Raw genomic sequence first — 13,162 nt, 5'->3', positions numbered from 1 at the left:
AGAAACTGACATCTGGAAATGCCTCCCAGGAAGAAACTGACACTCAGAAGAAACTGACTAGCCGGAGGTTCAGGGCTGGCATAAGAAAGCCTTTCTTCATGCAATACGGGATTCGCCTGTAGAACTCACTGCCACAAGATGTGACGAGAGCCACCGGGCTGGACGGATCTGAAAGGGGAGCGGACAAACTCAGGGAGGATCAGCTTATCGATGACTTTAAGCTACGTTGGCTATAGGGGTCCTCCCTGTTCAGAGCAGTGTACCCGAGTACCAGCTGCAGGAGACAAATGGGGGGGGGCATGTCCTGCCTGTGGGCTTTCCCATGATGCATCTGGCTGGCCACTGTAGGACGCAGGAGGCTGGACTAGACGGGCTTCTGCCCTGATCCATCAGGGCTCTTCGTACGTAGGACATAACAGCCTCTCCAGTTAAAAAGGATCAGACTGCAGGTGATGGGGAAGATGTGTCTCTGCCTGAGACCTCTGGGGAGCTGCTGCCAGTCAGAGTAGTTTTTACTGAGCTAGACAGACCAATGGTCAGACTCAGCAGGAGGCAGCTTCAAAGGTTCACAGCACCTTTGCTATCCAGACCGGATGGACTTGGGGAGCTGTGTGTGGGGACGTTTTGGGAACGAGGACAGCAAAGGAGCATGTTCCAAGCCCCTTCCACTGGGAAATCATGTGCAGACGCAAAGTTACACTCGTAAATCACATAAGCTCCCTTTCCACAAACACCACTTTAAAAACAGAAAGGACAATGAAAGTCCTTCTAGCCAGACAGCTAAACACCCCAGCCCGCCTTGTTTACTGCAAGAAGCACAGACCCGGGGAAACTGACCCAGCACTTCAGAACAGCCAATTCTAGCCAACGGCCCCCTCCCACGTTAAGACCTCCAGACTGGGGCAAGCAGCAGTGCCACACAGTGGCCAGAATAGCACATGACAAGTTTATTTCTCCAACACAGATACGCCTAGGAAGGGGGAAACTCAACTTCATAGGGACAGAGGAAGCTTCCCTATACTGAGTCAGACCATTGGTCCGTCTAGCTGAGTATTGTCTTCACAGACTGGCAGAGGCTTCTCTGGGGCTGCAGGCAGGAATCTCTCTCAGCCCTCTCTTGGAGATGCTGCCAGGGAGGGAACTGGGAACCTTCTGCTCTTCTCAGAGGAGTCATTCAGATGCTGCTTTTTGGCAGCAGTGTGCACGAATCGCAGTTCGAGCACCGGTTCGGCTCCAAATCAGTGCACGAACCACGGTTTGGGCACACCTCTACCTTTTTAGCCAGCTTCTGCAGCTCTTCCCTTCCGCTCATGGCTAAGCGACGGCAATGGGGCAGGGGTAAAGCATAGCAGCCAGGGTTGGTCTGGAGTTCCCAGAAACGGGCCTCGATCTCCCGGTGACTTTTGCAAGCCACAGCCCTGCTGGCTCAGGCCCAAAGAGGCCCATCTCGCCCAGCCGCCGGTTTCCCACAGTGGCCCACCGGATGCCTCTGTGATTCGGAGACATCTTCGGAGGTGGCCTGGAGCTTTTCGTGGCTTGACCTTGTGAACCAAATATTGGGGAGGGCGAGATGTCTGCAGGAAGCGCTTCGGTGCCCCATGGGCAGGGCAAAGGGGGGCAAGCGAGACCTACCTCCTTGAACTTGTTCTTGTAGTAGAGGTGCCCAATCTGGCCGAGTAGATAATGACGATCAGCCGCATGGAGCTGGAAGATGCTGAAGAGGGGGTCCAGGAGATTCCCGTGGCACTGAGCGAACACCGGAAAGACGCGGGCTTGGAGCTTTTTTAACTGCAAGCCAGACTGAGAAATCGGGGCGGGGGGGAGAGAGAAATCTAGACTGTTTATTTTGAAAATGTGTGTCTGGTTTTTCCACTTCAAGAGCACTTGAGGTAGCTTGCGAGGTTACAGGGGGTTAGTTACAGTCCAGGGCAGCGCTCCCTGTGATAGGGGCTCCCAGATGTTGTGGACTACAACTCCCATCATCTCCAGGCAAAAGGCCATTGCAGCTGGGGGTGATGGGAGTTGTAGTCCACAGCATCTGGGAGCCCCTGTCACAGGGAAAGGCTGGTCCAGGATGACAAAACAAACAAGGCCATTGCGTTGGGGGATGATGGGGGTTGTAGTCCAAGAGGTCCACTAGCACAATCACTGGATGTGACCGTATCTGGTGGGAGACGGGCAGGGAGTTTGATCTGACCCAGGAAAATCCACTCGGGGTGGGGTGGGGGGAACCTCACCAGCTGGCCGGTGGGATGTTCCTTTAGCCAGACCTGCAGTCCCTGGACAATGCGGTACGCCAGGCAATTTCCTTTCCCCTTCCAGTCGCTGTGGTTTTCCAGGACGTTCAACACCCACGTCAAGGGGTCTTCCAGCGTTGCAAAGACCAGCCGGATTTCCTCCCTGAGCTGAGAAGACATGGGGGGTGGGGGGAATCAAGTGTCTTGTGCTTAAGGTTTCTAACTTTATGCCTGAGAGTTATGCCGGCTGCAATCTCAGAACCCAGAGGAGTGGCTGCTTAAAATTTCCAGGGGGGGGGGTAGTGTGTGGATTCTGTGCCTTATTGATTCCTTGCCTCTCCTCATATCAAGCATAATTGGAATAAATTACACAGCACACTAAAAATGGTAGGACTGTGCAGAATGCCGAGTATGCAAATATGCTGAATTTGCATAATTTACACCAGTTGCAGAATTCACCTTGGTGCAGAATTTTTAAGGTTTTGAAGCACAGAGGACTAGGGTGGGGCATATCTGTTTGCTAACTATCATACTTAGAAATGAAGAATCGTATAGAAATCAAATAAATAAATAAATAAATAAATAAATAAATAAATAATACTTGTGCTAGCATAGACTTCTGTATCAAACGTAGGGACTCCGCTGTCAATTTTATCTTTTTTTTTTTAAAAGCAAATTCCTAGCCCTCCTAATGGCTGTGAAGATGAGCCCCCAAACCAGATGGGTTCAGAGCTTTGACATTCCGTTAAGCCCCCTTCCCATGCTAGCCAGGGAGGACTAAACTGGAGAGCGAGGATCGCCAAATGTTCCTTATCTGCACAATTTGTTCGGGTCAAAGAGCGCGGCGTGTCCTCGACTTCTGGCTTTTGCACAGCCCTAGTCTCACCTTTTCTGTGTCTTTCTTGGCCCAGAGGGACTGGAGTTTGTGCAGCAATGGGTCCTGATCTGGAGGAAAGAAGGAAAGGATTATAACATCTGTCCAGGCATCTCAGTCCTCTGGTCAAGTTTACTCTCTGTTGGGGCAGTCCCATTTGCACACCTGCAACTTAAGAAGTTGGCTATTTCTGAGTGCGTGCAAAGCCAACCGGTGGTGAGTTTATCTGTGATTCCAGGTGTTCTCAACCTTATGGTGTTTGACTACAACTCCCATCATCCCTAGCTACTGGTCATGGTAGCTGGGGATGCCAGGAGTTGTAGTCCAGTACAATCTGGGAGACCTAATGCTGTCAACCTCTCTTTTAAGCAGCTAAGGATATAACCTTTGTTTCCAAATCTCATACAAAACTCAGACCTTACAAATACAAAATGAAGGAGTTGCAGGTTAAGGCTGCTTCCCCCAAAAGCCGGGCAGAGGGGTGGGGAGAGAGAGCTGAGCACATCACCGAGGCCAAGAGATTGCTAAATGGGAACCCTTTGAGGAGCCACTGAGGAAGGAAGAGGCTGAGTGGATTGCCCAGTGCAAGGAGTTCTCCATTCAGACATGGCCATGGAGAAAACTCCCTTGTCTGTCCCCACCGTCCGGGGTTTACAGAACTGGTTATGAGTTCACGGCACAACCAGCCTCCCCAGATCTAAAATTGCTTCACTGGTGGGTCAATGCAGAGCTTTTCCTTCTCCGTCCAATGTCCTGATCACCCCTTGGCAAGCAGACCGATCCTTTGGGCAGGAAAAAAATGGTCTCTGGACACGAGCTCCAAAGCACATGCATCGTCGGCCGGAGCATGACGCCCGGGGCTCTTTGGAGAGCTGTGGGCCGCTCGGTACCTTGCCCTTCCTTTCCTCCAAGCCTGCCCCACGGAGCGGGTGCCCGGCAGTTACCGAAATCCCCGGCTCCTTCTAGGAACGCCTGGGAACCGGCTTATCTCGCTCCGTTCGATAAATACCTCTTTGGCATCCTGTTTTTCTCGGGTAAATCGAGCAGGAAGTCGGACAATTGTTTGGGATGTCTGCTGCTCATAATGGTGCGACCGGGCCCAGTCATGTGAGTGACCCCCACCCAGCTGCCACAGGAAACTCAGGGTCCCGCTGGCAAATCTCCACGGACCTGGGGCGTGTAGCTCAGTGGTACGGCCTCTGCTTTGCATGCTGAAGATCCGAGGTTCAGCCCCTGGCAGCATCTCCAAGTGGGGCTGGGAGAGACTCATGGCTGCAGCCTTGGAGAGCTGCTGCCAGTCAGAGCAGACAATACTGGTGGACCAAGGGTCTGACTCACTAGATGGCAGCATCCTAGATTCCTAGGGTTTCTCTTCTCTGCTGGCTTAATCCAGCTGTGTAAGTTTACTGTACTGGTTTGTTTCAGAGTGTGGCTGTTCACCTCCCTGGAAGCTAATATGGTGGGGCATATATTTCTACATGTGTAGGCAAAGAGACTGACAATCCCTGGAAACGTGAAAGTCAAAACATGATCTCTGCACCGCCATGTTGGAAGAGAGGCAGCAGCGCAAGCAGGCCTCCCGGAGCGTGGCGTGTGGCTGCCCGCTCAGGACCCGCATTTGAGTCGGTATCCAAGCAGGAAAACGGACCCCGGGCCCTTGTCTGGGGTTTGGCAGGCCGACAGCCCCACAGCTTCCAGACTGTGATGCGAGGACGTGAGCGGCTGCCGAATCTCATGGCGGCCATTCCGATGGGTTGGATGTTTGTCTTGGAAACGGCCGCGGTGGAGTCATTGGATGCAGGGAGGGCGGACTGAGAGCGACAAAGTTCGGCCGGTCAGCTTTGGGCTGCAAGGACTCCGCCAAAGTCTCCCTTGAGTAACAACATCTGCTGCAAGGCTCCGGGTCGGAGCCGCCTCAGATCTGCTGCAGAGCTTTCCGAGATTCCCCGGCCGAGCCCTTCCAAATATCCCATTTTCAGCTCGGAAGAGCAAGCCCGATTCAGAAGAGCCGACTCGCTGGAGCAGACCAGAATGCCACCCCCCAGTATGGTGGCTCCAACAGCTGCCATCCAGATGCTCTCGAGACCCCCGTGCACAGGGTGTTTGTGCCACCTCTGTTGGTCCTCGGCTCCCGACAAAGGGAAACGGCCACCAAACATGAAGGCTCCAATTGAAGTGATGACCATTTATAACCGCAAGGGATCTTTCCTCCCATCCACTGGAGCTCCTCAAGAGGATAATTTTCGTGTCCCTATAGCACCCAACTCCCCTGCTAACTCAGCAAAGAGGCACCTTTTTAAAGCGGTGATTCTCTTTATTGAGCAGGGAGGAGAACAACTGGTCCTATCCGTCCCCAGAACAACATCCCTCCAGTGGCTGTAGCTGGTTTTCATCTTATCTTTCTTTTTTAGATGGTGTGCCCTTTGGGGACAGGGAGCCAGTTTAGTTATTTACAGTATATCTCTGTGAACCGCTTTGGGATCTTTTTTTTTTTTTAAGCGGTATATAAATATTTGTCATATTCGTAATTGATGTTATGAGAAAACCACAAGTATCTGACATAAATATCCCCCACTCTGCCCCACAATTATCTGCCTACGGCAGACATTCAGGCACTGAGATACGGAGTGTGGAACAAGCTGAGGAAACTCAAAATGTCACAAAATCACAGAATGTTCAAGTTGGAAGGGACCCGAGAGGTCATCTAATCCAGCCCTCTTCTCAGTGCAAGAATCTGCTACAGCATCCCTGATCGATAGCTGTTCGGCTTCCATTTGAAAACCTCCAGCAAAGGAGAGCCTGCCACTTCATCATGAGGCAGGCTGTTCTGCGGCTGAACAGCCCTTGCAGTTCGGAAACTCTTCCCACTGCCGAGCCCAGATCTGCTTGCTTGTCATTCCTACCCTTTGGTTTTCAGACTAGAGCAGTGAGAATCTCACCTGCTGTGAGATTCTTTTTTCCAAGGCAAGGATTTTGGCCGGGTCTTCACCTAAAAGTGTGTGCACACCCCCTGCCTCTCTGGCCTTGTGCCCAGCCTGCCGGAGTCTCTCGCTTGATGCACTCAGATGACCTCACAGAGGGAATCCGGCCTTCCCTTTTCCCACAAGCCCAGAGTGAGAACATCATAAAAGCTGAACTTTCGCCTCCTTCGGGGAAGGGGGAGCAGGCAGTCCGAGGGAGGGGAGGGGAGGATGCTGTTACTCCCCAGAGGCTCCAACGCTGAAAAATACCGCTGAAAAATACCGCCCGGCTGCAGCAAAAAGGTCAGTGTCTCCTCAGGATCACATCTCTCTTGTTTCCTTCAGCTTCTCCTCCTCTGTCAAAGCCACAGAGTTCAAGGCGTGCTCCACGCACACATATTCCCTCCCTGCTTCTCTGAAATGCAGGAAGGAAGAACTTGCAAAATAGCTGGATTCTTTTAAAAAGAAAATAAAAGGCAAGGGAGACACACCAACAGGCATTATGTGTGTGTGTGTGTGTGTGTGTGTGTGTGTGTGTGCATGTGCACATGTGTATCAGAGTTGTTGGCTAATTTTTATTAGCCGGTACCAGGCCCGATGTGGCAAGAGACAGCTTTCTAGCTTCTGCCCTGAAAGCACAGGCGGATACAGCCTGCCTAATTGCTCTGAACTATCCAGAGGAGACATTTGCGTTTTTGAGTGTCCTGTGGGTATTCTTTTAATGACACTGTTTCACCTCCCTAATTCTCACTCAAATATCTTGGTGGCAGCCATGGTTAAGCAAACGAACTGGGTGATAATTAAAGAAATCTCTTAATCACACATTACCAATCCAGCGATGAAACTTGCATCGTGGGGGTGGGTGGGGGTGGGAGAGGCGCTCCTGAGCAAAAAAAGCAAACTGCCTTCATTTTTAGGAAATGCCCACGTGTGTCTCAGGAGGCATGAGATCGGAAGATGCTTTCTGCATTCATTCATTCATTCATTCATTCATTCATTCTCTCTCTCTCTCACACGTCTTTCCTCTGAGGCTGGAGGTGGCCTCAGAGGCAAGACAGTCATAGCACAGGGGACGAAGGAGGTTGTCGATCAGCAGCCACCGGAGAGACCCGCTTCCCTGTCTCTGCTCCAGAGAGCGCTTCGCTTCACTGGGAATCCCGTCCGGCTGTTCAGCACAGAGTAAAAGGGGGGAGTGGCTCAGCATTGTGGAAATAGCAGCCTCTGCCCCGAATGGCAGAGAGAGATGCAGAGAGCAGGCCAGGGCTTGGAAGGGGCCAGGCAGCTTACCATCCGGGCCATCGCAGGGGCCGCTGTCCTCAAGCATCCCTCCGGGGCTGAAGCAGTCAAGGAGCTTGACTGCGCACGGCTGGCGGTCCCGATCCTGGGAAAAGGAAGGAAACAAAGACGTTCACTTTGGACACAGGGATAAGCCGTGCTTAGAAAAGGAGATGGGGTCTAACACAGAGAGGAGGAGCGGAGGTCTATCAGTAGCTACGAGGGCTGGATGGAACCTCCACCTTCAGAGGAAGTCTACCTCTGAGTACCTGGAGACAAAAACCAACAAACGGGGCGGGTGGGGGGGGATGCATCCATGCCTTGCTTGTGAACCCGCCTGGCCACAGAGCGCTGTCCTGGACGGACCTCTGGAATGGCCCCAGCCAAGTTCTTGAGGGCTGAGCACCATGTGGTCCTCATCCCGCCCCTCTCCCAGCAGCCTCACCCGGCCCCTTGGCACAAGCACTCTGGAAGCGTGGAGGGGAGTGGGGGGAAATAAAAGAGGCCAGCCGAGGCGGAGGACGGGGCTGCCGAGAGAAAGGCTGTTCCCTGGCGTCCAAGGCAGCTGTTTCGCCCTCTTGGTTAAGGGTTGGAGAGGGCTCCTGAACTGCCTTGAGGAATCCGCTGGCTAGAAAACGAGGCGGGCAGAGGGGATACGGTCGCCTCGGGCACCCTCTGCTGGCCAGCCCCAAAGCCCTGCCTGCTTTCCCGGTAGGGCTGCCCACATTTCATTGCCAGAACGAGGGATACAGGTTTGGTGGGGCTGGCTAGGGTGTCGGGAGGTGTATGCCGTGGCAATCACGAGCCTGAGGAGCATCATTGGCATAGATGTAACTGAATGATATGCTACTGAATAATGCCAGCATTGTTATTATTGAGAACATATTCAAGTTAGACCACTTTTCCACCCGAAATGTCTCAAAATAAGAAGCTGCTCGCCCCGCCACCAGGGCTGAGGGGACAAAGGCTGTCCCTGCAGAAGGATGCTGGTTCGAATCCCCACTGGTATGTCCCCCAGACCATGAGAAACACCTACATCGGGCATCATCTCATACTGCACGGGAGGAGGCAATGGTAAATCCCTCCTGTATCCTACCAAAGACAGCCAAAGGGCTGGGTGAAATGGACCAAGGCTCCGACTCGGTAGAAGGCAACTTCCTACATTAATTCTTCCTGAAAAATCCAAGCGTTATTTTGGGGTTGCTAAAAAGCCAAAGATAGTACGAACGATATCATCATTCCAAACAGAAGTGTTCTTAATAATACGTCATAATAGCCTGGGCAAGAACATTGAGAAGCCCTCCTTCTAACCCCAACAGTGTAGGAGTGGACGCTGGTTGTTTGCATGGCATGAGAAAAATGCACTCTGGGTATGCTCAGAAACACGTTCCTCCAAGCTGCTGTGAGAAGCAGAATGCTGGCCTAGACGGCACCCGAGTCGGATCCAACGGGGAAATTCTGAGGATCTCCTTAGAAAAATAACTAGGGCCTTTCCCAAGGAGTTGCACATCTCATAGAGACAGAGGACACTGTTTTCCACTGAGTCAGACCCTTGGTCCATCGAGCTCAGGATTGTCTTCCCAGACTGGCAGCGGCTTCTCCAAAGTTGCAGGCAGGAGTCTCTCTCTCAGCTCCATCTTGGAGATGCTGCCAGGGAGGGAACTTGGGACTTTCTGCTCTTCCCAGAGCGGCTCCATCCCCTACTAAGGAGAATACCTTCCAGGGCTCACACTTCTAGTCTCCCATTCAAATGCAACCAGGGCGGACCCTGCTTAGCTAAGGGGACCAGTCATCCTGGCTACCACCAGACCAGCTCTCCTCCCATCTCATGTCCGACCTAGTGGTTAGAGTGCTGGATTAGGACTGGAGAGACCTGTTTAATAATCCCCATTCAGCCACGAAACTCACTGGGTGATTCTGGGCCAGTCATGTCTCTCTCCGCTTGAAAACCACCCTCGGAACCACCAAGACATGGCATTCTCCACGTGACACACACACAGATAAGTAGATGAAGGTCTTCTGCCGCGTGCAGCACCCGAGCCTGGCTTAGAGAGGTGCCTCCTTCTCAGCGCCTCGCTTCGCCCAACTGGGGACGGGTGCTCCGGTTTGCAAGGTGGGGTTCTGTCCGCACTGCGAGATCACTGGGCGGTGGGGGGGGGCCCTCCTCTCCTCCTCCGCCTGCCTCCGGTTTCTTCCTCAACAGCTGGCGGCCGAGCTCCCTCCCGCGGCCGAGCTCCCCGTCATCTGTCAGGCTGTTGTCTCCTACACAAAGGTGCTGCAGGCATCAAGCCGCATCTGAAGCCAAGCTGTGCCTCCCCCCCACACTGCCATGCCGGAGCGATCAATCTGGGACTGAGGCCGGGGGGGGGGGTGAGGAGCAACTGGGGAACTAGATAGGTATTGATTTGCTGGTGGAATTTGCAGGGGGCGGGGGCATAGCTCAGGGGTAGAGCCCCCCCCCCGGCTTGGCATGCAGGAGGTCCCCGGTTCAATCCCTGGCAGCATTTCCAGGTAGGGCTGGGAAAGACCCCTGCCTGGAACCTCGGAGGAGGTGCTGCCAGTCAGAGCTGACAATACTGAGCTAGATGGGCCAAGGGTCTGACTCGGTATAAAGCAGCTTCCTAGGTCAATACTACTACTGACTTCCCTGGTGCGTCTGCAGGAGAGTAACGCCACAACCTAGCAGGTCGGGGCTGCTACGCTTCCCTCCAGAAGGGAAGAGGTACTCTGCGCGTGCCCAGGAACACCCAACACAGCGTCAGAACACACAATGTGTTAAATGCGGCTTGTACATTCCAGTGACTTCTCTTTTACGTGGACTGGGACAGGTAGGAAGGCTGTACCGTTGCAAACTTCTTTGGGGCAGTTCTCTAAAAAATAATTATAAAACCACCAAACGTTTGCAAGAGACACCAAGTATCTGCCCAGAGCATCCTCGGATCTGGAGTGGGGGAGGCACAGATCTCCCTCTCCCTCTTACACACAACACACTGCAGTTGTTCTGTTTTTTTCTGCCACACAGGCATGTAGTTTAGCAGCTCTTTGTGCCGAGCCAGGAGGGTTGGGGTTTGCAGCGAGGAGGAGGAGGAGGAGGAGGAGGACGGAGAAGGGCCCCCCAGCCAGGCTGAAATGTTTTGCATTTTTAAAGCCTGGCCTAATAAAGATTCCAGACCCTTCTCCCCAGAGTGCCTCGGGATGTCACGGAGGCCTTGTTAAAAGGCGTTCCAGGAATCGGCAGAGAGCTCCTTTTTCCACCCGCATTGTTTGGAAGCTGGCTGTGCGAGACGGACCCAGGACCGGGTGTGTGTGTGTGTGTGTGTGTGTGTGCTGCAGCAAGTGCTAGGAGGGGGCAGGCTCGTGGTTAGGTTCACAGGCCTCTTTGGCTACAAAGCCCAGACACCCGGCGTCCTGGGGTGGACATTATTTCCTTGCACGTCCCCGCCAGTGTGCGTGTGCATTTTCCACTCACTCCACGCCTGCCGGGGAGATCTTCTGTACACTTGCATTGCTGAGCTTGAAGCGAGGCGGGGCGCGGGGTGTGTGTGTGTGTGTGTGTGCTTTCTGGCAGCCACCGCTCTGGAAATGGCTCTCCTAATGACCAACCGGGCACAGCAGACCTGAGCCAGCCCACCCTCGGATATTTTGGGAGAGGCACCAAAAAAAAAAAAAAAAAAAAGGCAGCAGATTTTCCAACAAGTCACCATCTGGATGTTCTGCTGCGGGCACTGAAATGTCTTGGGCTGTCTCTGGGAAGGGGATCAAAGAGGGAACAGCTAGGGGTCTTCCCATAGCACACACCGCTGGCCTTGCATTCAGGGCTGAGCGGATGCTGCGATGAGGCGGAAGCACAGAAAACACGCAGAATGCGGAACCTGGCGCAGAATTCAGCACTTCTGCCAAGACAGCCACCAAACAACATGCCAGACCTTTCAGCTGCCCGGGCGTGCTTGAATGTTTGTCACGGGGCTGTATAACTGTGGCCCTCCCCCTGTGGTTGGACTACAAATCCCATCATCCCCAGTCACCACAGCCAATAGCTCGGGGTGATGGGAGTTGTAGTCCAGCAACAGCTGGAAGGCCACAGTTGTGCAGCTGAGGCTTAAAAGCAGTTGGGTCTGCCTGCCAAGCGTCAGCAACGGTCAAGGTTGGCTTGACCGATTGCCCCTTGGGGTCAGCTGACCGGAAGGCAGGTGCTGCAGCCTAGAGGGCCCTCTTGGACCGCGGGCCGCAGTGGAGACCGTGCCGGTGGTATGGAGCCTTGAGCCCCTGCTCCAGACGCAGACCCCGCCAGCGCCTGGAGAAGGATTCTAAGGGGCCCAGCGCGAGTTTGGGATTTCATGAGGTCAGACAGCCTCGCCCCTGCTCTATACAACACACACACACACGTACATGAATTGTCCCCTTTGCTAAGCAGGGTCTGCCCTGGTTTGCATCTGAATGGGAGACTACATGTGTGAGCACGGTAAGATATCCCCTTTAGGGAAGAGCACCTGTCTGCTTGGATGCATGCATGTAGAAGGTTCCAAGTTCCCTCCCTGGCAGCATCTCCAAGAGAGGGCTGAGAGAGGCTCCTGCCTGCAACCTGGGAGAAGCTGCTGCCAGTCTGGGTAGACAAGACTGAGCGAGACGGACCAAGGGTCTGACTCCGTCGAAGGCAGCTTCCAGTGTTCCTATGTTCACACACACACACACACAGGGCTTGCAGTTCACAAGCATTACTCTTGAACCACGGAATGACTGTACACCCTCCCTTCACCCTTGCTAGTTGATGACTGGAAGAATTGCTTTGTTCCGAGCATGTAATCCTGTTGCTGCCAGGAACCCTGAAAAATATGAGTTCTAAGAGACTGAATGAGAGCAAGGAACGAAGATCTCTAGTGCGAAATGTTTTCAATTTCTGAAGCGAGTTCTGTGGAAATCCGACACAGATTGAAACACAGTGAACTGAAACGACACAGCTTGCTTGTTTCTTAATCATTCTATCGAAGTCCGCACTTTCTGTCTCCAGACGTATCCGAGGAACTGTCCAAGTATGTTAAAAGGCATCATTTCCCATGGGAGCGTTTTCTCCACAACTTCCAGGAAAGGAATGGATTTTTCCAGGGTTTTCTGTTTTTCCGGTACTCTGGGCGAGGTCTGGAACCTCCCTACGACAACGGCCATGCTTCTGTCTTTCATGGTTTGGTCTGCGAGTTTCATGTCAGTGATTGAGGCCCAAACAGCTTTAGACAGAGACAGACAGACACAGACATGGCTATTTTGGACTACAACTCCCATCATTCCCAGCCAGAGAGACCAACCGTCAGGGATTGCAGGTGCTGTAGCCCAGCATCTGCTGGAAGGCTGAAGTTATGCAACCCTGATCTAGATGGTTTTTAAAGCTGCAGACAGAACTCCATAGAATGATCACCTGGATCCCAGAAGGATGCAGACAGTCAAGAAGAAGGGTCTAGATTTATTGTTGGTTAACTACATGAAACTATAATGGGCAAGGTGTTTCGGCTTCCACGTTATTCACACACAAAATTTGCTTGGAAACCTTCCCCAATGGTGCCTTGGGGGTTGTAAGCTGGGGGAAACACATACAGAGGGAAATGCAAGACGATGGTTTTGTTCTTCATGAATCTGCCCTGCCGCAAAACATGCTCAAAACGGCTACTCAGAAAACCGCTCAAAATCCTAAATCAGCATCAGAGCCTATTATAGTGCCAACTTCTTGCCAGGATGCCTCCCTACTGCCATGGATGCAAAATCTGACCCAGAGCACGGGGGTATCATGCACCAGACGTTGGCAGGTGGATTGGGCAACTCTAGCT

At 52.9% G+C, this 13,162-nt stretch overlaps 1 protein-coding gene across 5 annotated transcripts in view; it reads right to left on the bottom strand.

The window, feature by feature from the left end:
• The window catches only part of EXD3 (exonuclease 3'-5' domain containing 3), a 95,742-nt gene that overhangs the window by 74,541 nt on the left and 8,039 nt on the right, over positions 1 to 13,162 (bottom strand). For 4 of the 5 annotated variants that reach the window (XM_053282029.1, XM_053282031.1, XM_053282030.1 and 1 more), the window contains 4 exons: positions 7,359 to 7,452; positions 3,124 to 3,182; positions 2,238 to 2,405; positions 1,633 to 1,800 (listed from right to left, as the gene is read on the bottom strand). In XM_053282029.1, the coding sequence (XP_053138004.1) occupies positions 1,633 to 1,800; positions 2,238 to 2,405; positions 3,124 to 3,182; positions 7,359 to 7,395 (432 nt within the window). In that variant the 5' untranslated portion in view covers positions 7,396 to 7,452. Of the gene's footprint in view, positions 1 to 129; positions 179 to 1,632; positions 1,801 to 2,237; positions 2,406 to 3,123; positions 3,183 to 7,358; positions 7,453 to 13,162 lie in introns of those variants that run through there. The other variant, XM_053282037.1, reaches the window with a different exon arrangement.

This window comes from Hemicordylus capensis, chromosome 17 (assembly GCF_027244095.1).
Source record: "Hemicordylus capensis ecotype Gifberg chromosome 17, rHemCap1.1.pri, whole genome shotgun sequence".
NCBI classification, from domain to species: Eukaryota; Metazoa; Chordata; class Lepidosauria; order Squamata; family Cordylidae; genus Hemicordylus; species Hemicordylus capensis.
This window is presented reverse-complemented; position numbering and strand designations above follow the sequence as displayed.